General features: G+C 40.4%; 4 protein-coding genes across 7 annotated transcripts; 2 read left to right on the top strand and 2 right to left on the bottom strand.

Annotated features, from left to right (window-relative positions):
- On the bottom strand, window positions 1-8,035 carry LOC117592947. The gene is made up of 6 exons (XM_034287506.1): window positions 7,923-8,035; window positions 4,853-4,915; window positions 4,646-4,725; window positions 733-863; window positions 181-247; window positions 1-90 (listed from the first exon to the last, which is right to left on the bottom strand). Exons 1-6 carry the CDS (start codon window positions 7,994-7,996, stop codon window positions 11-13), a joined length of 495 nt encoding a protein of 164 aa, XP_034143397.1. The 5' UTR covers window positions 7,997-8,035; the 3' UTR covers window positions 1-10.
- Window positions 8,036-14,500: 6,465 nt separating this feature from the next.
- rbp7b (retinol binding protein 7b, cellular) lies at window positions 14,501-15,817 on the top strand. 2 transcript variants are annotated; one of them, XM_010896090.2, is made up of 4 exons: window positions 14,501-14,643; window positions 14,884-15,062; window positions 15,431-15,490; window positions 15,586-15,817. In XM_010896090.2, exons 1-4 carry the CDS (start codon window positions 14,571-14,573, stop codon window positions 15,637-15,639), a joined length of 366 nt encoding a protein of 121 aa, XP_010894392.1. In that variant the 5' UTR covers window positions 14,501-14,570; the 3' UTR covers window positions 15,640-15,817. The 2 variants fall into 2 exon arrangements, with proteins under 2 accessions (XP_010894392.1, XP_010894391.1); XM_010896089.3 differs by having other exon boundaries at window positions 14,505-14,643; window positions 15,389-15,490.
- A 74-nt stretch (window positions 15,818-15,891) lies between these two features.
- On the top strand, window positions 15,892-20,254 carry cenps (centromere protein S). Its single transcript, XM_010896091.3, has 5 exons — window positions 15,892-16,129; window positions 16,268-16,391; window positions 19,574-19,607; window positions 19,898-19,964; window positions 20,135-20,254. Exons 1-5 carry the CDS (start codon window positions 16,091-16,093, stop codon window positions 20,252-20,254), a joined length of 384 nt encoding a protein of 127 aa, XP_010894393.1. The 5' UTR covers window positions 15,892-16,090.
- A 125-nt stretch (window positions 20,255-20,379) lies between these two features.
- On the bottom strand, window positions 20,380-25,541 carry tardbp (TAR DNA binding protein). 3 transcript variants are annotated; one of them, XM_020044685.2, is made up of 6 exons: window positions 24,075-25,541; window positions 23,714-23,922; window positions 23,459-23,599; window positions 22,792-22,962; window positions 21,636-22,699; window positions 20,380-20,954 (listed from the first exon to the last, which is right to left on the bottom strand). In XM_020044685.2, exons 1-5 carry the CDS (start codon window positions 24,313-24,315, stop codon window positions 22,205-22,207), a joined length of 1,257 nt encoding a protein of 418 aa, XP_019900244.1. In that variant the 5' UTR covers window positions 24,316-25,541; the 3' UTR covers window positions 20,380-20,954; window positions 21,636-22,204. The 3 variants fall into 3 exon arrangements, with proteins under 3 accessions (XP_019900244.1, XP_010894395.1, XP_010894394.1); XM_010896093.4 differs by having other exon boundaries at window positions 23,714-23,877; window positions 24,075-25,499; XM_010896092.4 differs by lacking the exon at window positions 20,380-20,954 and having other exon boundaries at window positions 21,019-22,699.
- Between the last annotated feature and the right edge of the window lie 5 nt (window positions 25,542-25,546).

Raw genomic sequence — 25,546 nt, 5'->3', positions numbered from 1 at the left:
ATTGGACTTGTTAGATATTGTTCCCTCTCTGGCCAAGCAAGGATAGCCTTTGGGTTGTTACCCAGAGTCCTCCTTTCATCAAGAAGAAGGCTGGAAAGAAATATACAAATCAGTTGTAAGTGCATAATTAGTCCTCTCCTAAAAAAAAAAAGTGTGTCGAGTACTGTGACGAAGACCTACCAGTACTCAGGATACAAGCTAACGATAGAATACTGGACAAATAGTACAGCTCCGGAGTTGTTTTCACCTGCAGAAATATTTAAAGGCTTGATGTGTCATTTTTTTCAGAGCAATAAAACCATGAACAACACCACAATAAAACCTTGACCAACACCATAATAAAACCTTGACCAACACCATAATAAAACCTTGACCAACACCATAATAAAACCTTGACCAACACCACAATAAAAGCACTGTGAGTTTGCCTCAATCTACTGGACACTGCTTGCCTGTTGGTGTATTTGCTTGCTACATTTTGGAAACAACAAAAAAGAGGGATTTCTTTCACCCAAAATTAAATAACTGTTTGTCCTCTTTGCATATATTGTTTTATGTGCTGTCTCTATATGTTGTTTACCAATAGCAGCACCATTAGTCACAGAAAAAAATCTGTATGTAAATGTTGGTAGTTGTTAAAGATGATTCTGCTTCTGACAATGGAGAAGATGTCCCATCCCCAAGTAATTCTATTGCAAAAGTGTGTCCAAATATACCAACAGCTGTACTTACACACTGTTGTGCCGTCAGAGTCAGGGCCATGGTGCACAGTCCCTGGCCGAATGACAGAAGTCCAAATGCGTGGTAGGCTGCCCTGAATCTCTGTGGCACTGGATCCATCAGTGTGAATGTGACCGCAAAACCTGCAGCCAAGAGGCATTGTTCCATCAATCAAAAATAATCTTTTAGTATTTGGAAATGTGTGATATGTCATTTGTTTTTTAATGACTTAAACTTGTATACACAGTGTATACTTAGGTAATAAGCCTTTTAGCTATTGTGTTTTGGTAATATTGGATAAAGGAAAAATCAAATCACATCGTATACCAAGGGTATGACAAAACATACACCTTTTTTTTTTTGCTGTTATTACATTGTTAACCGGTGCAACAAGGCATCTCGGGGGTTTGTGATGTATTGCCGATATACCCCAGCTAAGAGCTTTGGAATGCGTTGTGCATAAGAACATCTCTTAGCCATGGTATATTGGCCATCGACCACAGCCCCTTCTTGACATGCATTTATTATTACAACTTGTACTCTTAATATGTTCACCCGGCACAGCCAGAAGAGGTCTGGTCACCCCTCTGAGCCTGGTTCCTCTCTAGGTTTCTTCCTAAATGTCAGCCTTCTTAGGGAGTTTTTCCTACCCACTGAAATTCAACACTATTTTTGTTTGCTCCTTGGGGTTTAAGGCCGGGTGTTTTGTGACAACTGCTGATGTAAACAGGGCATTATAAATACATTTGATTGACTGAATTTGATTGACTTATTGCTTATGTATAAACCATGGGATTTGAATCCTGAATGCTGATTGGCTGATTGCCGTTGTTTATGAGACTGTATCCTCAACTGTCTCCCTTTAAGATTGTTGAAATTAACGCAATGTCCCAATCTGATTCTATTATAAGACCAGAATAAATAGCATATTCCTACAGTAATATCTACTTCATCATAACCAAGTCATCTAATTATTAACCTGGTAAAAAATAAAGATTAAACATTGCTTTTGTTAAAAGCCACACAATTGAGAGCACAACCAATTAAACCTATAGTAAATAGTTATAATAACACTCTCAAAAAAATTAAGGGATCATCACATGTGATCATCACAATATAAAACTAAGCCAATTAAATTCAGGGATATCAATCTGTCCATAAGCGATTGTAAATCAGCTGTTTTGGTGCAAATGAAAGTGACAATAGGTACACTGGAGAGACAACAGCAAGACAACCCCCAAAAAGGGAATGGTTTTGCAGGTGGTGGCCACAGACAATTGCTCTCTCATGATCCTTCCTGACTGATTCTTCACTAGCTTTGCTTTTTGCTAGTGTCCTTGTCACTACTGGTAGCATGAGGCGGTACCTGTAGCCCATTCAGGTTGCACAGGTAGTCCAGTTCCTCCAGGCTGGCACATCCATACGTGCCTTCGCAAGAAGGTTTGCTGTGTTTCCTGGTACTGTCTCAAGAGCATGGAGGAGATATCAGCAGACTGGGCGTTACATGAGAAAAGCTGGACAGGACTGTAGAAGATCATAAACCCAGCGGAAGGACCGGTATCTGCCCCTATGTGCAAGGAGGAACAGGTGGAGCCCTGGCAGAGCCTTGCACAGTGCAGCTTGATTGGCTTTTGCCAGATAACACCAGAATTGGCAGGTCCGGCGTTGGTGCCCAGTTCACACTGATCAGGTTCACACTGAGGACATGTGACAGACATGAAAGAGTCTGGGGACGCCGTGGTGAACTTTATGTTGCCTGCAACATCATCCAGCATGACCAGTTTGGTGGTGGGTCAGTGATGGTCTGAGGAGGTATACGCTTGGAGGGTCGCACAGACCTCCTCATGCTAGCCAACAGTACCCTGACTGCTGTTATGTATGGGGATGAAATCCTCAAACCCATCGTCAGACCTTACACTGGTGCAGTGGGCCCTGGGTTTTTCCTGATGCAGGACAATGCCTGGCCTCATGTGGCCAGAGTGTGTAAACAGTTCCTGGATGATGAAGGCATTGATGCCATTGACCGGCCCTCACGTTCCCCAGACCTGAATCCAATTGAGAACCTCTGGGACATTATGAATCGATGCATCCGCTGCAGCCAAGTAGCACCACAGACTGTCCAGGAGCTTATTAATGCCCTGATCCAGGTCTGGGAGGAGATCCGCCAGGACACCATCCACTGTATCATCAGGAGCATGCCCAGACATTGTCAGGAGTGCATCCAGGCAGGTGGGGTCCATACACACTACTGAGACACAATATGAGTTGCCGTGAAGAAATTCACCCAAGTGGGAACAGCCTGTGATTTCAAATGTTCTTTGGTTTTCGGTGTAAGTTTGAATCAAGCCTTCAGTTAGTTGGTGGTTTTAGTTTCCATTGACTGTTGTAACATAATTTCTTCTCAACAAATTATACAATGCACACTAAAGATTTTGATCTTTAATATATATCCTTCATCAAGAACTGAGGTGTGATTTCAGTATTCCCTTAATTTTTTGGAGCAGTGTATGTGTATAACCCTGTTTCAAAAAAATGTGGGATGCTGTGTGAAGTGCAAATAAAAACAGAATGCAATGATGTGCAAATCATTTATCCCTATTTTTAATTAAAATAGTACAACATATCAAATGACGAAACTGATTATATTTTTTTGGGGGGGGGAAATACATGCCCATTTTGAATCTGATGCCGGCAACATGTTTCAAAAAAGTTGGAACAGGGGCATGTTTACTACTGTGTTGCATCACTTCTTCTTTCAACAATACTCTGTAAGCGTTTGGGAACTGAGGAGTCCAATTTCTGTAGTATTGAAAATGAACTGTATTCACATTCTTGCTTCAAATAGGATTTCAGCTGCTCAACATTTCGGGGTCTCCTTTGTCATTTTTGTTTCATAATGCACCAAATGTTTTCAATGGTTGGTAGGTCTGGAAGGCAGGCAGGCCAGTTTAGCACCTGGTCTCTTTTACTACGGAGCCATGCTGTTGTAATATGTGCAGAATGTGGTTTGGCATTGTCTTGCTGAAATAAGCAAGGCCTCCCCTGAAAAAGACTTAATATGGAGGGCAGCATATGTTGCTCCAAAACCTGCATAATATTGTTCAGCATTAATAGTGCCTTCACAGATGTGAAAGTCACCCATGTTATGTGCACTAATGCTGGCTTTTGAACTTTGTGCTGATAAGAAGCCAGTCTGGCGTATGCGGCATCCATGATTCCTGATAATAATTTATCATTTTTATTTGTCAGACCACAGGACAGTTTTACACTTAAATGAGCTTGGGCCCAGAGAAGGTGACAGCATTTCTGGATGTTGTTTATGTATGGTTTCTTCTTTGCATGGTAGTTTTAACTTGCATTTGTGGATGTAGCGACATACTGTGTTCACAGACAATGGCTTTCGGAAGTGTTCCTCATGCAGAGATTTTCACTATAGAATTGTGTCTGTTTTTAATGTAATGCTGCCTGAGCGCCCACACAGTTTTTCACAGAGTGGTGAACCCTTCCCTTCCTCACTTCTGAAAGACTCATCCTCTCTGGACTAACGTTTTAATAACCAATAAAGTTACTGACCTGTTGCCAATTGACATAATTAGTTGTGATATTCCACCAGGTTACTTTTATAGTCTTTTGTTGCCTCTGTCCCAACTTCTTTGAAACATGTTGCTTACATCAAATTTAAAGTGGGCATATATTTTTCAAGAAACAATAAAATGTCTCAGTTTCAACATTTGATAGGTTGCCTTTGTACTATTTTGTATTGAATATAAGGTTTAAATTATTTCTATTTACATTTTACGCAGTGTCCCAACTTTTTGGGAAACAGGGTTGTGTATATGTGTGTGTGTGTGTGTGTATATGAGTGAGAGAGAGTTGCCCAGTACAAAACAGAATGTACTGTATGATAAGAGGATCTATAGCCTACCTGTAGCCATGAAGGATAAGACAATAAAGGCAGTGAGATTGTTCAGAAGAGGCTGGTGGCAGAATCGAGATGATTTGGGTCTGAGGGATTTCAAATCTCAATCAGGAACTTAACATGAACATACATGTAAGATGCAGTCAAAATGAATTCAAATTGATTGCTTTCAGTAGCAAAATGTATGCATAATGTAATGTCAGGTTTGCTTACCTGGTTAGCACATACAATTGAGGGAAGAGAACTAGTGCCACAAAGATAGCATTAATAATTTGACTGAAAATAAAAGGTTACAACACTACAGTTAGTTTCATAATAATGTGTCAAAAGGCATTGTATATAAACATATACTTTCTACTAGTATGTATATAGTTATGTAAAAACATCCCCCAAATTATTATAATCCTTAACAAAGATTAAAGATTAAAAACTAAATTAAATAAATAACAGTAGCTCAATATTTTACTTGTTTATTTATATGTGTTACTGTTTTGTACACAATTAGTCGATAAGAAAAAAGCATGTCATGTTTAAAGGGCAGTGCAGTTAAAAAACTTTTCTTGATGATATTTCAACGTATGATGAGGTTAACCTGTTCTGGTGGAATGGAACCTTTGGCCTAGATCATTAAATGTCAAACTGAAATTAAAATAGACCAATGGTAATGGGTGTGTGTTGTAGATCATCCTATCAGCCAGTCAGAGCTGTGTATGTAAATATCACCAAGCCAGTTTGGCTCTGTACGCCAACACAATGGATTTGAAATTAAACAACGCGATATGCAATTCAAGTGAAGACTTTAAGCTTTAATTCAAGGGGTTGAACAAAAATATTGTGTGAAACATTTAGGAATTGCAACCATTTTCAGACACAGTCCCCTTATTTCAGGGGCTCAAATGTAATTGGACAAATTAACACAATCATAAATAAAATATTCATTTTTAATACTTAGTTGAGAATCCTTTGCAAGCAATGACTGCTTGAAGTCTGGAACACATGGACATCACCAAACGCTGGGTTTTCTATTTTGTGATGCTTTGCCAGGCCTTTACTGAAGCTGTCTTCAGATGTTGTTTGTTCATGGGTCTTTCTGCTTTAAGTTTTTTCTTCAGCAAGTGAAATGCATGCTTGATCAGGTTGAGATGAGGTGATTAACTTGGCCATTGCAGAACATTACGCTTATTTGCCTTAAAAAACTCCTGGGTTGCTTTCGCAGTATGTTTTGTGTCATTGTCCATCTGTGAAGTGAAGCACCGTTCAATCATCCATCCATCCATCCATCATCTTCCGCTTATCTGGGGCCGGGTCGCGGGGGCAGCAGTCTAAGCAGGGATGCCCAGACTTCCCTCTCCCCAGACACTTCCTCCAGCTCTTCCGGGGGGCCACCGAGGCGTTCCCAGGCCAGCCGGGAGACATAGTCCCTCCAGCGTGTCCTAGGTCTTCCCGGGGTCTCCTCCCGGTGGGACGGGACCGGAACACCTTCCCAGGAAGGCGTTCCGGAGGCATCCGAAACAGATGCCCAAGCCACCTCAGCTGACCCCTCTCGATGTGGAGGAGCAGCGGCTCTACTCTGAGCTCCTCCCGGATCACCCTATCTCTAAGGGATCGCCCAGCCACCCTGCGGAGAAAGCTCATTTCGGCCGCCTGTATCCGGGATCTTGTCCTTTCGGTCATGACCCAAAGCTCATGACCATAGGTGAGAGTAGGAACGTAGATTGACCAGTAAATCGAGAACTTCGCCTTGCGGCTCAGCTCTTTCTTCACCACGACAGACCGATACATCGACCGCATTACTGCAGAAGCTGCACTGATCCGTCTGTCAATATCCCGTTCCATCCTTCCCTCACTCGTGAACAAGTTCAATCAACTTCACTATATTTGGCTGAATCTGAGCAGACAATATTAGAATTAATCCGGCTGCTTCGGTCTTCTGTCACATCATCAATAAACACTAGTGACCCAGTGCCATTGGAAGCCATGCATGATCATGCCATCACACTGCCTCCACCGTGTTTTACACATGATGTGGTCTGTTGTATGCTTTGGATCATAAGCCGTTCCAAGCTTTCTCCATACTTCTTCCCATCATTCTGGTATAGGCTGACCTTAATTTCATCTATCCAAAGAATGCTGTTCCAGAACTGGGATGGCTTTTTTAGATGTTTTTTGGCTAAATCTAATCTGGCCTTTCTATTCTTGAGGCTTATGAATGGTTTGCACCTTGTGGTGAACCCTATGTTTTGCTCTCGTGAAGTCTTCTCTAATTGGTAGACATGGATAATGATATGCCTACCTCCTGTATAATGTTGTTCACTTGGATGGATGTTGTGAAGGTGTTTTTCTTTACCATGGAAAGGACCCTACAATCATCCACTACTGTTGTCTTCCGTGGATGTCCAGGCTTTTTTGTGTTGCAGAGCTAGACTTGGGTGTAGCTCTGAAACACTTCTCGTGATGGCCTGTTTCACTTGCATTGAGAGCTTCTTTGACCGCATGTCGTGGGTTCACAGCAACAGCTTCCAAATGCGAATTCCACACCTGAAATCAACTCCAGACCTTTTACCTGCTTAATTGATGAAGAAATAATGAAGGAATAGCCCACAACTGTCCATGAAACAGTTTTAGAGTCAGCTGTCCAATTACTTTTGATCCCTTAAAAAACAGGGAGCTACATATTAAAGAACTTTAATTCCTAAACTTTTCCTCCAATTTGAATGTGAATACCCCCAAATTAAAGCTAAAAGACTGCACTTTAAGCCCCTTATTCATCATTTAACTGTAACTTGAATATACTTCTGGCAGCCAAAACAGCCAAAATAACAAAACTTTTCACAGTGTCCAATTATTTCTGGACCTAACTGTATATAGTTTTACATTCCTAGTACACTCTCTGGACCCATGGAACATTCCTGGAAAAGTGCAGAGTAAGGATATCAAGGTTCTGGAAAATTCTGTATGAATGAATGATCTAAGATGTCTCCTAATAGGATCTCCAATCTCATAAACGCTCAGTGTTGTTATATTCACAAAAAGAGGATGCTGGAATATTGAAAACCGAGGTTCAAGTATTTTTCTTACCTTAGGTTTTTTTGATTATATATTAAAAAATCTCTTCCTATGACCAATTTTATTAGAATAAAAGAATATATTTCTAAAAGAAATTAGCATTCAGTACATTACTCAATACAGTCTTCTTTCCGCTTCTTTATCAAGGGTGGCAACCATTTCAGACATGTAAAGAAAAAACAACATACAATCAGACCAGTCGACCTACAATACTTACTATTTTAACCTTTGATCCCTTGGAAGCCATCTGCTGGTATGATATGCTACATATACTAAGGCATAATGTAGCATTGTCCTCTAATATTTTGAAGATTCTGTGTAAAAGGCGTGAGAGACGATAGGTTTAGATGACACATCCGTTCCAGTTCTAAGCACTGTGAAAATGATCCCCCTGCTCCGGTTCTCATCATCCCCTGGGTTATGTCCACGTGAAGCCAACAGGGATCAGATTTCTTCACCTGAACAACACAGGAAAATGCAAAAGCCGTGATGATTTCATGCTTAGGTGAGGCCACTGAACAACACAGGATGCATTTTATAAGGTCTTAAGAAAGTACAGAACACTTCACTTTCTCTATATTGTGTTGTGTTCTTATTTTGCCATCTATTTACTGACAGAGTGAAAACATGTTTTCAGAACTGTGTGCCAATTTGAAAACAAGAAACCAGGCAAGCCTACTTCAGCAGGCCCACACTTAGAAGGACAGAATGCTGTTGCCCAAGCTGGATTCGATCCGTGGTTTCCTATGTGACAGACGGTGTTTTTAACCACTACGCTATTTAAACAGCGGATGTGGGTGCATGTGACGTGTGTAGAGAGGAAGTGTCTGTTTACTTCCTGCATTGACAAACCAATTAGTCAAAACTCAAAAGGTATAACAAGATCGCAACACTATATTCAATATATTAAATTAAAAAGAGATTACTGTATATAGCTTACTAATAGCTAGTACATATAATGAAAGGAATGATTCAAATCCCTCCATGGCTGGTTTGTTTCCTTAGAAAACACTAACAGTTCTATAGCCGACCACTACGCTATGTGAACTACACTATGTACATCGAAATGGTCCTTGTAGGCAGTGGTGTAGTGGTAACCAGAGAAGTGGTTATATTGTAATAAAGTGGTATAGTGGTGCCCGGAGAAGTAGGTATACTGTAATCAGGGGTGTAGAATTAGGGGGGACGGGGGGTCATGACCCCCCCCCTCCCCCAATATCGCAGACAGGTCAATGTGACCCTCCTAGAAAATAATGAAAATCCTGGGATTTAGCTAATGACTCATAATTGTATCCTCTATTATTTACTTGGTGTTTGGTAATGAAGGGGCTACTTTGCAACACTGACTCAATGACAGACATTCATAAGAAGACAATGATGGCAGCTTTATTCATAGCAACTCGTTTCTAAGTTATTAATCATTTGATTGTTATTCATAAATATTATAATAAATTATGTGTCAGGCAGTCATTCATGCAATGGTATGCAAAATCATGATCCTATAAAACAGCTACTTTTTAATAGGATATTAAACAGCCACAATTAGGGTACAATCATTTAGCAATCAATTATTTATTTATCAATCATTGAACACCTATTTGGAAGTTGAAAACCAACATTTCAGCACTTTGTCAACAATTATTAAATGATCACTATGTTTTGATTTTAAATGTAGCCAGAAACGTAATCAGAAAGTAGCAACAGAACTTGTCAAGGAGTATTAACCCAACTCCAACGACTGACTCTATTGAAAGATGCAGAATATAAGTATAGAGATACACATTAATAGTGTAGTAAGAACATTTACTTATACTCCCTTAGAGAATACTACCATAGAGAATACTACCATAGAGAATACTACCATAGAGAATACTACAGACCAGGTATTCCAAAACAGTTCATAGGTTCTACCAAAAACAGTCAAACTTATGCGCGAGTGTGGGTGAGAAGGTAAGCATGTGATTGAGTGAGTGTGTGTGAGATAGGGAGTGTACTGAATGAGAGTGTGACCTGTGGCCTACATTGCAGAGGTCTCTTTAGCTACTGATGCCTTTAAGCACAATACATTTTTCAAAAGGTGTTGCATTTAGACGTTGTTGATGGGGCCGGTTGATCAGTCCAGCAAAGGAAAATAAACACTCTACTGGAGCTGAGGATGGGATGATTGTGTTAAACCTCCAAAAAGGTGCTTGATACTGCTCCAAAGATGCCAAGTTCACGTTTCTCACCTTGACCTTCTTCTTCAGGTATGGATGCCTTTTCTGCCTTTTCATAAATACTGCCCATCCCTGTCTAATACCATGTAGATACATTGGAAACAAAGTCTTAGAACTACCCCAACCTACCCTGTTACAGTCTCTACGAATGGAGGTACCTACAGGTGCTGGTCATAAAATTAGAATATCATCAAAAAGTTTATTTATTTCAGTAATTCCATTCCAAAAGTGAAACTTGTATATTATATTCATTCATACAGACAGATATATTTCAAATGTTTATTTCTTTTAATTGAGATGATTATAACTGACAACTAATGAAAATCCCAAATGCAGTATCTCAGAAAATTAGAATATTACATTATATTATAAGATCAATACAAAAAAAATATTTTTAGAGATGTTGGCCAACAGAAAAGTATGAACATGAAAAGTATGAGCATGTACAGCACTCAATACTTAGTTGGGGCTCCTTTTGCCTGAATTACTGCAGCAATGCGGCGTGGCATGGAGTGGATCAGTCTGTGGCACTGCTCAGGTGTTATGAGAGCCCCGGTTGCTCTGAAAGTGGCCTTCAGCTCTTCTGCATTGTTGGGTCTGGCGTATCGCATCTTCCTCTTCACAATACCCCATAGATTTTCTATAGGGTTAAGGTCAGGCGAGTTTGCTGGCCAATTAAGAATAGGGATAACATGGTCCTTGAACCAGGTACTGGTAGCTTTGGCACTGTGTGCAGGTGCCAAGTCCTGTTGGAAAATGAAATCTGCATCTCCATAAAGTTGGTCAGCAGCAGGAAGCATGAAGTGCTTTAAAACTTCCTGGTAGATGGCTGCGTTGACCTTGGACCTCAGAAAACACAGTGGACCAGCACCAGCAGATGACATGGCACCCCAAACCATCACTGACTGTGGAAACTTTACACTGGACTTCAAGCAACGTGGATTCTGTGCCTCTCCTCACTTCCTCCAGACTCTGGGACCTTAATTTCCAAAGGAAATGCAGAATGTACTTTCATGAGAGAACATAAATCAGGAGCAGTCCAGTCCTTTTTGTCTTTAGCCCAGGCGAGACGCTTCTGATGCTGTGTCTTGTTCAAGAGTGGCTTGACACAAGGAATGCGACAGCTGAAACCCATGTCTTGCATACGTCTGTGCGTGGTGGTTCTTGAAGCACTGACTCCAGCTGCAGTCCACTCTTTGTGAATCTCCCCCACATTTTTTAATGGGTTTTGTTTCACAATCCTCTCCAGGGTGCGGTTATCCCTATTGCTTGTACACTTTTTTCTACCACATATTTTCCTTCCCTTCGCCTCTCTATTAATGTGCTTGGACACAGAGCTCTGTGAACAGCCAGCCTCTTTAGCTATGACCTTTTGTGTCTTGCCCTCCTCGTGCAAGGTGTCAATGGTCGTCTTTTGGACAGCTGTCTTTGTCAGCAGTCTTCCCCATGATTGTGTTGCCTACAGAACTAGACTGAGAGACCATTTAAAGGCCTTTGCAGGTGTTTTGGGTTAATTAACTGATTAGAATGTGGCACCAGGTGTCTTCAATATTGAACATTTTCACAATATTCAAATTTTCTGAGATACTGAATTTGGGGTTTTCATTAGTTGTCAGTTATAATCATCAAAATTAAAAGAAATAAACACTTGAAATATATCAGTCTGTGTGTATACAGTATACAAGTTTCCCTTTTTTAATGGAATTACTGAAATAAACTTTTTGATGATATTAAAATTCTATGACCATCACCTGTAGTCCTTACCATGGAGGATCCAGTTGCTTTCAAAATCTTTCAAATTCTGGAAGGGCACCAGCAGAGCTGGCAGTTTTGTCTGCTGCCCGACGATGTTTATTTGGTTGGACAAATGTTTTTTTTGATGAGTTCGTTTCATAATGTATTTCGGAAGTAATGTTAAGCCTATGGAAATATAATTTTGCTTTGGGGGGGGAGGGGGATTGAATATTCTGGCAGGCAAAAATATTTGACTGAAGTGAAGTAACACGAGGTTCTAAATAACCAGCAAATCAGAGCTATGTCATACGTTGTGTTTGTAATAAATATGCGATAGGCTTTTGTATGCTACTTTTTGCATGCTTTATCTACCACAGAAATGATGTATATTGGATATATGTTCACTGTACTACATTCCTACGCATCCATAAGAAGTCAGTATACGCTACGCCCGCTGCTTGTAGGTGCAGTTCGTCCATCATAATATAACCGTAAACAGAATATACTTGATGTAAATGTACATGCTAGCGGCCTTTCATGTCTACATTGTCATAATACGCGATTGATCGGAATTATAGATTAATAGATCAGGGCCAATTTTTTTTGGGGGGGGGGGGGACATTTGAGATCTGGGGCAATTCATAAAAGATCCAGGGCTAGTGCCCGAACGCCCAGGCCTAACAACGCCACTGCTAACAGCTGTATACTACCTATAATGAAAATAATGACTTGTTGGTGCAGTTCGTCCATCTCAACTTAACCGTAAACACTTTTCCTTTTGGCTTACTGTAATATAGCTACTGAAGCAATCCTAATGCCTACTTAGTTTGGTCCATAACAAGGATCAAACCCCAGTCAACTGAGTGGCAGTCCACATCTCTAAACAATACACTATTTAAAAATAGGCATTCACTCAATAAGAGACATTCGCGGCCTGGCAAAAATGGAGAAAGAAAATTCAGACAACACTATACAGGACTGATTGATGGAGTGCTGCAGAGATGGTTGTCCTTCTGGCAGGTTCTCTGATCTCTGCCAAAAACACTGAAGAGTTGACATTGGGATCTTGGTCACCTCCCTGACCAAGGCCCTGCTTGTAGGAAGTCTAGGTGATTCCAAATGTCTTCTAGTTCACTAGGGGCCCACTGCGCTCCATTATGTCTGAATGTGTTTTTTGACTCACTCCAGTGCAATGCCTTGATGACATCTTTGAGGACCACAGAGAGTTCATTGGACCTTGGTTTGTGCCTTTCTAAATCATATCCAATCAATTGAATTTTACACATTCAATCTCTAGAGAAATCTCAAGGATGATCAATGGACAGAGGATGTATCTGAGCTGAATTTGGAGTGTCAAATTGTCACAAGTGTATAGAATTTGTTTCTGCTTCATCAATTGGATGCAAAAAATTGATATTTTCTAAATTAAAGTTTTATTTCACAGCTGAAAACAAAACCTGAAGAAACTGAAGGGGTCTGAATACTTTCCAAAGACACTGCATATGGTCCATATTTTTGAAGGCACTCAAGTTAAAGTACAGTGTTCTCTTAATTTTTGTTATTTTTAGTATTTGGTTGAATATCCTTTGCCTGCAGTAACTGCCTGAAGCAACGCATTAATCTCACCAGACGCTGGGTATCTTCTCTGGTCATCTAACAAGTCTTCTTCATATGTTTTGAGGTATTTTTGGATTTAAATCTGGAGGAATGCTTGGTCAGTTAAGAACGTGTGCAGTTTTTGGTCCCAGAAAACAATAGTTACTTTGGTAGTATGCTTGCATCCAGATTCCATTGTCTATAAAGAATTTTGAGTTTGAAGGCCAAGAGTTTGGAGGCATTTGCTTTAGCAGAAAATATGTTTCTCTACACTCTAGACTTTTGCTGCTCATCAATAAGGATATGTGAACCAGTTCCAGTGGTAATCATAAACAACCAAACCATAACACTCCTTTCATCATATTTCAGAAATCAGTTGGAATGCTGAGATATGTTTTCTAATGTGTGCAGAATACCTTTTTGTCAGAACTCCGTAGGATTTTTGGGTATTGTAACAACACTACTGTTGTTTGCTCCTTGGGGTTTAAGGCCGGGTATCTCTGTAAAAGCACTTTGTGACAACTGCTGTTTTGTAAAAAGGGCTTTATAAATACATTTGATTGATTGATTGATAGTGGTTTGCTTTGCACAGTAGCCTCGGTAGTTCTGTATGTAAAGTCTTCTGTGTATTTTAGTGTCTTAACACATTCAATTCTACTTTCAGTAGATTGTTCAGATTTTGTTTCTCATTGTGGTGAGCATTCAATCACTGTACATGTCTTCCTTGGCTTACAAAACCATTTGCCATTGCTCATTTATCTAGTGGTTTCTTTTCAATAATGTACCAAACTGTTGATTTTGGGAAGCTTACGGTTTTGGCTAGGTTTCTGATTATTTTCAGCATCATAATGAATTTCTTCACTTTAATTCACCCTTGTACAGACAAAAAGTAAGAAAAGTTACAGTTTTGTCCTATTTTGGTACATTTTAGAGTTATAGAGTTGAATTTGAATGTGTCTGCTTTAACAACCTTGAATTAAACTGTAGGCCCAAGTCATTCCTTAAAGCGACCCTTTACATAATTGGAGAGAGCAACTGAAGAGTGTGCTCATATGCTTGATGCATTAGGCCACAGCCCATTATATTGGCAGTGATTTCTTATCACAAATGTTGTTATTTCCTCATACATTTGTGCAAAAGGTCATATTCCACCCACTGGGCTTTTTCCACTCTATGGTCCAAAATAGAAATCTAGTACAAAAGTTAACCCCTGCCCTATTTAACACACAATGGCACAAGACATCCCACATCCTTTAAATGGATTAATTTCAACAGATACTTTCAATTGAATTCTTGACAGTCCTACGCCAGCATCCACCATGCCTACCAATTTTAGCGGAACATGGGACATTATTAGTAATGACAACTTTGAAAGTTACATGGTAGCACTTGGTAAGTTACATTTTCTGTTCATTTAAATAATAATATTTTGAATAACTTATTTTTGTCAGTAATTCAAAACGCATTTAATAAAATGTTTCTTATTACCGGTATATGGACTGGATTTTAAAATGACATGTAGGCACAACTGGGGCACCTGTGTCACAGTTACCTTAAATGTAAATTTCCTCAATATTCAGCCTCTCTGCATATAGTCTATTTTTGTCACATGTAGACTGTATGTCCTTTTAGGAATTGATTTTGCGACACGGAAGATTGCAAACATGTTGAAACCTCAGAAAGTGATTGAACAAGACGGGGACTCCTTCACCATCAAAACCTTCACCTCCTTCAAGAACTACACAGTCTCATTCAAGATTGGGGAGGAGTTTGATGAGGTGACCAGGGCAATGGATAACAGAAAGGTCAAGGTAAAACGTGTAATTTACTGTTCTGATAATGGTATGTCTTTATTTGGGGTTACGTATGTTTTACTGTTCTGATAATGGTATGTCTTTATTTGGGGTTACGTATGTTTTACTGTTCTGATAATGGTATGTCTTTATTTGGGGTTACATATGTTTTACTGTTCTGATAATGGTATGTCTTTATTTGGGGTTGTATGTTTGTCATGATAAATAGAACTATTTTGTAATGTTGCTCTTTGCAGCATTTTGAAGTGTTCGGGGGGATATTCAGGGCAGGCAAAATTCAGTTACTGGTAAAGTAACTACAGTACATAATTCCTTTGCAACAGACTGTGGTCAACTGGGAAAATGATAAACTGGTGTGTGTTCAGAAGGGAGAGAAGAAGAACAGAGGGTGGACACACTGGATAGAAGGAGATAAGCTCCATCTGGTATTTTGCATCTAGGCTCCTCATATCTAAGTTTTAACCACATTTATGATATTGGCTAGTAGGACTGACTGTAATGCATCACATCTCTTTTTTAGGAAATTACCTGTGAGGATAAAGTCTGCAAACAAGTATATAAAAGAAGTGCTTGATCATGCTTTTACCATATTTTGAACTTCTACCACCTCATTTTTATAAAATACATATTCTCCAATCACAAATGTCTGTATTGAGTATCAAAATAATTGTGAATCTACAACACTGTGTATTCTGTGTATATATACACTAGATTTCTTAACAAAAACCACGAATAAAGAATTTGACCAGAAACGTCTCTTGTATTGTATTAATTCGAAACTCCAACCCAGCAGGAGGTGCTGTAGGTTAACAGGATGTTAAGCTTGATTTAATGACACCATCCGCCTGTATAAGCGCGCAACTTTCTAACTGTATTTGTCTTTAAGGTCCATGTTCACAGCAGATGAATTATTTAGCATTTTCAAAAGTTTTCTGTTTTAACATATCTGGATGAAAACTGTATTCCTCTAGTTAACCATATCCAATTATCTAGCTAGATTGCTAACGTGGCAGTGTTATGAGAAAATGTCAACAAATATGGACGAGGAGGAAAGGCAACTTCAGGTACACCTTTGGCCTTTGCAACTCATTGCATTGCTTTATGCTGTTTTTTATACTTGTCTTTGAAGTACGTGGTGTTTTCAGCGAAGTAAGGATGAACTTATCTAACATTTACACATTTTCACTATAATTGTACTGTAGAGACTGAAAGCAGCAGTCCACCATACAGTTGGAAGACTGTGTCAAAGCCTTGGTGAGAATCACCAGATGGAATTCAGTCGACAGGTTATAGCAGCCATATCTGAAACGACGTTCCGGCAGTGTGGTAAGTATATTTTGTCTTCTATTGTCTATGGTCTCAACTTTTGGGTTGGCAGTGTCAGAAACAGGGAGAAGAATGTAGAATTCTCATTCGATTCTACATTCTCACGGTTGTCATGATTACATTGCTATTGCGATTCTGTACTGTGATGTTATTGTATAACATATTCTGTGTTTTAAAATCACTCGCAATTTGTTTGCTGCAGGTGGATGAGAAAAATTATTTTGGTCAGTCATGAACTTAAAAGTGATGGAATAAATATTTCCTATTTAAAAAGATGGATAACACGTTTTGAAATTAAATGTTTTGCTGCCTATACGGTAACGGAAATATATTATTGCGTCTTCTCCAATCGATTCATGCGCATGCCAAGACATTAGCATGTGTAACAATACTTGCATATAAAATATAAATATAGTATTCATAGTAATGTTCCCACATCACCATTCCATTGAATGATATGCATGCATCATCTGGGTATGTGTACAAGAAAAACGTTAACCGTTACCGTCATTTCCTCCAAGCCGTCTCCTTACACATTTCATACATACATTCAATGAATCATTCATCTATCACCGAAATACTCATCAGTGTAGATGTAGGGATGAGTAGTTATGAGACTTGATGTAGTTAGCGTCGTCTTCTTAGTCGCTGTGGGATAGATGGCCTGTTACTGAAGCTACTACATAGGGAAACTGTTCCTTTGGTTCTGACTGACCAGTACTGTATACAGTATCTCACAAAAGTGAGTACATCCCTGACATTTTTGCTAATATTTGGTTATATCTTTTCATGTGGCAACACTGAAGAAATGACACATTGCTACAATTTAAAGTAGTGTACAGCTTGTATAACAGTGTAAATTTGCTGACCTCTCAAAATAACTCAACACACAGCCATTAATGTCTAAACCGCTGGCAACAAAAGTGAGTACACCTCTAAGTGGAAATGTCCAAATTGGGCCCAATTAGCCATTTTCCCTCCCTGGTGTCATGTGACTCGTTAGTGTTACAAGTTCTCTGGTGTGAATGGGGAGAAGGTGTGTTAAATTTGGTGTTATCGCTCTCATACTGGTCACTGGAAGTTTACCATGGCACCTCCATGGCAAAGAACTTTCTGAGGATCTGAAAAAAATTATTGTTGCTCTACATAAAGATGGCCTAGGCTATAAGAAGGTTGCCAAGACCCTGAAACTGAGCTGCGGCATGGTGGCCAAGACCATACAGCGGTTTAACAGGACAGGTTCCACTCAGAACAGGCCTCGCCATGGTCGACCAAAGTTGAATGCACGTGCTCAGCGTCATACCCAGAGGTTGTCTTTTGGAAATAGACGTGTGAGTGCATTGCTGCAGAGGTTGAAGGGGTGGGGGGTCAGCCTGTCAGTGCTCAGACCATACGCCGCATACTGGAACCATGTCCTGTGGTCTGATGAGACCAAGATAAACGTATTTGGTTCAGATGGTGACAAGCGTGTGTGGTGGAAACCAGGTGAGGAGAACAAAGACAAGTGTGTCTTGCCTACAGTCAAGCAAGGTGGTGGGAGTTTCATGGTCTGGGGCTGCATGAGTGCTACCGGCACTGGGGAGCTAAAGTTCATTAAGGGAACCATCAATGCCAACGTGTACTGTGACATACTGAACCAGAGCATGATCCCCTCCCTTTGGAGACTGGGCCACAGGGCAGTATTCCAACATGATAACGACCCCAAACACACCTCCAAGACGACCACTGCCCTGCTAAAGAAGCTGAGGGTATAGCATGTCTCCAGACCTAAACCCCATTGAGCATCTGTGGGGCATCCTCAGAGGGAACATGGAGGAGCGCAAGGTCTATAACTTCCATCAGCTCCATGATGTCATCATGGAGGAGTGGAAGAGGACTCCAGTGGCAACCTATGAAGCTCTGGTGAACCCCATGCCCAAGAGGGTTCAGGCAGTGCTGGAAAATAATGGTGGCCACACAAAATATTGACCTTTGGGCCCAATTTGGACATTTAAACTTAGGGGTGTACTCACTTTTTTTTACCAGCGGTTTAGACATTAATGGCTGTTTGTTGTGTTATTTTGAAGGACAGCAAATTTACACTGTACAAGCTGTACACTCACTACTTTACATTGTAGCATTGTTTTCAGTGTTGTCACATGAAAAGATATAATCAAATATTTGCAAAAATGTGAGGGGTGTTTTCACTTTTGTGAGATACCTAACTGGCCAGAGAATTATTGAGAAGTGGGTGACCCGGTCAGAGGGGACACCAATCATGACACTCTTTCTAGTCCTTGTCATGTTGGACCTTGATGGGGAGCAGGTGGCAGCTGGTACCATTCCTGGTTGCAGTTTACCTCTGCAGTGGGTGGATGCATGTTAGCCTCTCCATAACACTGCAGTCAGAGTACATCATCGGTTGCCATGGCACCATTATGGCAGCCTAGGCTGATCACTGTTATTTCAACAGCTTTTTATTGGTTCATGTATTTTTGTGCATTTTTCTTAAAATATTTTTTTATTTACCTATGAAATGCTGATCAGTTGTATCTTATTTTCTTTCATCTGTAAAAATTTAACAGAAATGTTAATTTTCTGCAATCAACTAATTGGAGCTAGTACATTTTTTTCTTTTCAACAGTTGCACTGAGCTTTCACCTATTATCTGGACATCTACAAAGGACTGAAATTAAGGACATTCAGATCCAATCCGGAATGTATCTGTAGTTTTGAGAGAATTGAATGGTTGTGATGAGCTTGTTGAGCGACTTAGAGTCCTTCAGAATAGGGCCAGACTTCAAGGAGGATGGGATTTGAGTGGAGGGTGAACAACTTTGGAGAGGTCACTGTTGGATGGCAGTGTGCTGGTGAGACCAAGAACTGGATGGGCTGCTCCATTGTTGAGCCGATTTGTCCTCTCTCCGCTCCGGCCATGTTTCTCTTGATGGTCGCTCTGACAACTGGGGGCCTTCAGCTCTGTCAGAGGATTTTAGTCAAGACCTACTATTGTAGTCATTTTTGCTTTTTCCAAGCACTTTGTGGTTATTTTTTTATATTGAAAAGTGCTGTAGAAGTTGAATAAATCACAGCATGTTGAAAATACTTCATCCAAAATAACAGACGAGGGAGGAGTGGAAGTCAATGACACTGGTTCGGTTTGTATGATTCAAATTTTAACCGCATTCTTTTTGTCTTTCAAGATGTTTTTGCGAAGGACTTGGAGGCCTTTGCAAGGTAAAATGTCTTCATCCAGTTTACATCGATTCATCTTTGTTTATTTCGACTGAAAAGATGCCTGTAACAGGTTTGATTACCAGGCCCCCCCCCCGGTAATTCAGTGTGCAAGTTCTTATATTATTATTCAGGAGCTATGAAAAAGTGTTTGGAATCAAATGGTTTGCAGGGTGTTGTAAACAGTGAGTTCATTAGAATTTCACATGTATAACCAATATTAAGGCAATACCATGTTTCATAATTTATCAGTTGTTTCATAGTCCATGAGTACAAATGGGTCATTTCTGTAGGCATGCTAAAAGAAGCACAGTATCTATGGAGGACGTGAAGCTAGTGGCTCGTCGAAGTACAGCACTGGTGGGTAATGGCTCCTACTGTATATAATGTCAGTTCATATACATTAGCTTTTCCGACTGTTTTGAGAGTAAAAATGTTACCCTCCCTCTGTGTTATTTAGAATCAGACCCCACAGTATTTCCAGTGATACCATATTAAGTGTCAAACTTGGTGCATTTATTTTTTCTCAGTATGACTTCATACAAAGGAAGAGTGAAGAGATTACCAGCACCAACCAAGAGCAGAAAGACATGAAGAAGAGCGGAGTGAAGAGGAAGAATAAGGACACAGAGACAGAAGCAATGGAGTAGAAAGGAACTACTTGCTAGAATGACAGGAGGCTACATAGCACTAAATTAGCAGGTTATTTTTTGCAGTTATGACCAAATAATAGCTTGTGTACTTCAATATTGCACATTAAAGGGCATCCAATGGCTCAACCAACTTGTAGAAAAGATTTATTGAACTCATCATCCATCATGCGGTACAGTGAGATTCTTTATCGCCTGAAAACAGCAGTTCCCAACTTTCTCTACAAATACATATCTATACATAACTGTCTGATTTCATGGACACAGATTAAGCCTTTTCTTGGACACTTTTTCCCCCTTTTATGCAGGACTAGGCTTAAATCTGTGAAATCGACCCAAAAATGCTGAAAACATTTTGAAAAGACAACTAGGTGTTTTCCCCACATAGCGTCAGCATTGAGGCATGCTGGAACACATGGGCACAATTTCAGTGAGAACATCTGAAATACTACGCGTTTGTCACATCAGAGTTCCTGGCCCTGAAATAATTCCTCTTTTTTTAAACGAAGCCAATTCCACTCAACGTATGTTATCAGGACTGACAGATTAGGACACATTATCCAAACTTACTACCCTTTTTGTTGGCAAAAAAAAAACGAGACCCCATTTCAAGCCTGTGAGGACTTCAGTCTTCATCCTTCAGGACACTGACTCCAGTCTGGGTTCAGATGGAAACCTCGCCCAGCAGTGTCCAAGGTCCCTAGATATGTGAATTAAATTAGATTTTTTGGGGGGACAATTCAAATGACACCAAGTAACCAGTATTCAAATAAACATATCTATTCAAAGTTTTATTAGAGAACTCTTCATGTGACATGTCTAAATCACCGTTGGAACACACGGAGAATCACGCCGGGAAACATTTGACAACCACACCACTCCACGTTCTCACACCAACACTCACGTCCCCAGTGTCCTCAGCAGGTGTCATCCACATCAAGTTCACAACTTACAGAGCATCAATGACAAGGAAAGAAACCACACACCATACAGCATTCAGGTCAGGTAGGTTATATAAGCAAGACATATTCAGCACAACATTCCACACTACATTTGGGTACTACTTCCGCACTTGATAAATATAATGAGGGTAGGAAAAATTGCAAGATAAAAAAAGATCTTGAAGTACTAGTAAATGAAAGTCCATTTTTAGGGGGAGGAGCTCGTAGCATCTGCAGCTTCCATTCACACTCACAAAAGCAGTCAAAATTGGGCTCTTTCATCGCACAACCAGTCCGTTTCACGCTTTCTTTTTCTCTCCGTTCGCTCACTCATCGATTCACCCTTCGCCACAAGCCATCCTCAATCGCACTCATGAGTTCTTAAAATGTCAGTTGCGCAGTTCTTTCCATTAAAAAGTGGATAAAAATGAAACACCCACCGTCTCTTAGAACATGCGGAGTGAAGCCGTTCTTTGATGGCAAAGCATTTACAGATGGGGAGAGTGATATTGACATCACCCAAAGAATGCTGCCAAAGAGGAGCTTCTTCCCGGGAAAATGGAAGAGAGGTAAACTGCAGAAGAGATTGTAGTGAAGGCTTTTCCATTGAACTTGACTGAAAATAAAGTTGCACTTAAAACATTTCAGTTTCAACCAGATTCTTTCCAATGCAAGATTGTTGTCAAATATATGGAAGGATAGTGAACCATAGTGATTTCTCATGCACTTTTCAGAAACATAAACTCACAATACATGCATTCAAGAATCCAGTTGAAAATAATTCTGGATATAAACTTAAGAACAAATCAACTGGAAAAAAGTAGCACTGAAGCTGAACACCCTGGCAAACAATTCACTTCAAACACTTTCTAAATTAGATCTTGAGCACTTTCTCCCCGAATGTACAAAACCTCTTTCACAAAAGCGTTTAGTTATTAGATACGTATAACACCAGAAATGGAGTTGAAAAAAAGACATCTCACAATACTTACCATACAAACTATTTCACTTACATACCCCACCCGGAAGACTTGGACTCCATACTGGAGCCAAATCCTGAACTAAACCCACTACCACTGGTTGTTGAGTTAGAACCCGTACCCCACCCTAAACTGGCTGAGCTGGTGCCATAATTGCTGTTGCCTGCGCTGTAGGTCTGATCCCTGGTGGAGCTGGCCTGCCCTGTGGAGGTGGTGCCTGAGGTGGCGGTCTGCCCTTGCTGGCTAGCCAACATCCCCATCATCCCCCAGCTGCTCTGCAGGGCAGCCTGAGCCGCAGCCATCATGGCAGGGTTCAGGCTAAAGTTGCCAAAATTAGCCATGTTAGTGCTGGCACTGCTGCCTAACCCTGTGCGGTTACTACCGAAGCCCTGAGCCCCAAACCCGTTCCCGAACCGCCCTGCTCGCTCCATCATCTGCCTACTGCCGTGTTTTGGCTCAGCGTTTGAGATGTGCACGCTGACCCCCTTAATAATCAGGTCTTCTCCACATAAGGAACTGGCCACCTAGAGAGGACAGACATGTGTGTCAGGGTGACATTACCAGCAGGCAATTCAGCAGGTGGCAAATAGGAGTTCCAATTCGCCGCGGCTCTTACTTGATCATCGGCAAAGCTGACGAAGGCAAAAGCACGGAAGGGCTTAGGGATGAAGACGTCTGTCACCTCGCCGTACTGCATGAAGAACTGCCGCAGCTCATCGGCAGTCATGTCTTCAGTACACCGGCCTACAAACACTTTCCTGCTCCTCATGGGCTCATCTGGGCCTTGCTGTTTTAATAAAGGTTAAAAAGGCTTCCACTTTAACACAGTGGCAATGGGGGAAGAATTACGACTTTGTTACATGGTTCCCTCTGTCTAAATATAATCCATGGGCCAAGAGAAACAAATCCACAGTTCTGTTATTTAAATAGCCATCAGATCAAATAACTTCAGCCTCTGCTAGCTAGAAAAATTATTAATGGAAGGAATGGGGGAGTGAGTATGTCGTTACTATTTACTGTTAAAATATAAAATCGCCATAATTCAATCTCATATCTGGACCAATGTCACCCACGTTACTTGCCATTCATTTTGGTATAACATTCTTTAAAAAAAACACTCATTTTTGGCTAGCAATGATGGCTTAAGTAAACTGAAGTTCATAATGTATTCAAGATTATTAACCCACAGACAATGATGAGGGCTAGGAACCATCTAAAAATCAAGCTTAGAATGTGAAAAGGTCCTTTAATGACCAACGTTCCACAAAGAAACAAATACTGACCTTTGAGTTAGGAAGTTTGCAGTCGCACCATCTCCCATCAATCATGTGGCGTTGAGAGATCACTTTGTCTTGGGTTTCATACTCCGTAAACCTCACAAAGCCAAATCCTTTTGAGTTTCCAGTCTTTACGTCTCGTTTCACCTGTAACAAAGGACTGTTAAGTGAAGGCGCCATACATGTACCAGGATAGAAAGGGTAGCTACCTAAACTGCACATTAGTCATCTGCAACACTTGAATGTCTAATGGGACACTACCTGCACCATGATCACTTCTCCAAAGGTGCTGAAGTAATCTTTCAGGTCCTGCTCCGTTGTCTTCCATGGCAACCCCAGTACAATAAGATCAGATGTCTTCATGTCACCCCTCTTCATTTTCACAGCAGATGCAGCATCAATCTCTTCCATTTTCCTTTTGTTGTCTGAAACAGGGTGGTAGGGATCATCATTCAATCGCTGTTGGAACACTTGAGACAAACATTCTATTAGATACTCATTCCATGTTTTACATATACAGTAACTAGGTAATATTTTCTATACTGACAAATTGAGTGTACTATAATATAGGGTAGTAAAAAAATGCCACCGAGGTATATATCAAAAGGAAACGCCAACATACCTTTAGGATAATTGACGACATAGACCAGATTGCCCCAACCATTCTCCGGAGCATGAAGAATCCCTTCAACCAAACGGACCCCTCTCATGCACTGCGAAACAGGACTCCTGAAACGCAGGCCGCAAGCCCCAGGAAACTGAGCCGCTACCGTAGAAAGCAACACGGTACCATCATCCTCGGATGGAATTTCCATGGGCTCCTCATTCTCCTCTTCGGCTACGCGAATGTACACCTCTGCCATTTTACCCACAACGCCTTTCCTTGGTCGGAAAAAACCTTGTGCTCAATATGAAAAGTTAGCTCCTAAACCCCTTGTTTATACCCGACGATGTGTGCTGATAAAAAATATTCGTCAGTAACGCAGTTACGCAAAAAGAAATACAGTGTTACAACGAACACCGCTTAAGTGAAAATGTATTATAATGACGTAGCTAGATGTCGTATGAAGTAAGCACACGAACCTCAATGGTTTCCACAGTAATGTACTCCCACTAGCGTTCCTTTGTTAGGTTACACCGGACGACGACCTCGTATTAGCAATGTAGCTTTGGATGAGCTAACGGCGTCTCATGCCGTGTTGCCCCTAAAAGTTGAAATTATGTTGAGGAAAACTGAAACAGCGCAATCTTACAATTATCTTTAAGTATTAAATGAGTAATTATAATCTAGTATGTATGCAGCATAACGATTTGAAAGCAAATGTATACGCTCAAAAACATCTGCGACGAAAATAAATACCGCTGTTGTTTCAGATCAAAATGGCATTATCAAAGTCATGGAGGAAGTACGTCATTATTGCATTTGGAGGGGGCGTGTTGAACATCTAGAAATAAAAACGGATAAACCCGAAATTCCGTACAAATTCTACCATATGTTTACTGTGATTTCGTAAAACATATTTATATTATATATATTAGTCATTGCGTAAATGGTAACCACAGATATCCGTAGTCTATCAATATTACGGCCTGGCCTCACCTTACTCCCTCGCGAACGAAGAACAGCTCTTTATCTTGAACATTGGGAACCCAATTGTATTGGTGAATAGAGCGGTTATTTTGACTCCATATGAATAGCTTTTTTTTTTATGTTTGTGCAGTTATCCCAATTATCCATGAAAAATTGCATATCATAAATAGAGAAAAATAATCTTGGGCGGGGCATCTTTGTGTTTTTCCAGTAGGATAATGTCAAGTAAATAAACTGTCAGTCAAACAAAGTATTAGGGGCAGGTAAGGCTAGTAGATTTATTTGAACGTGCATTGTACTCAGTCATATAAATCTATCCGTATTTTACTGGTTTACATTTGAGAGTTGTTATTTTTAGTAGCTAGTTCTGTGGTTGTTTCCAATAATTTAGAATGGGGAGCCAAACGAGCCGTCGACTCACCGAAAAGATTCGTAATGCTTACCATATTGAATTAGACCAGTATTTCTAACGAACCACTTTACGCCTTCCTGTCTCGCAAATG

The sequence above is a fragment of the Esox lucius genome, chromosome 17, assembly GCF_011004845.1.
Source record: "Esox lucius isolate fEsoLuc1 chromosome 17, fEsoLuc1.pri, whole genome shotgun sequence".
Lineage (NCBI taxonomy): Eukaryota > Metazoa > Chordata > Actinopteri > Esociformes > Esocidae > Esox > Esox lucius.
This window is presented reverse-complemented; position numbering and strand designations above follow the sequence as displayed.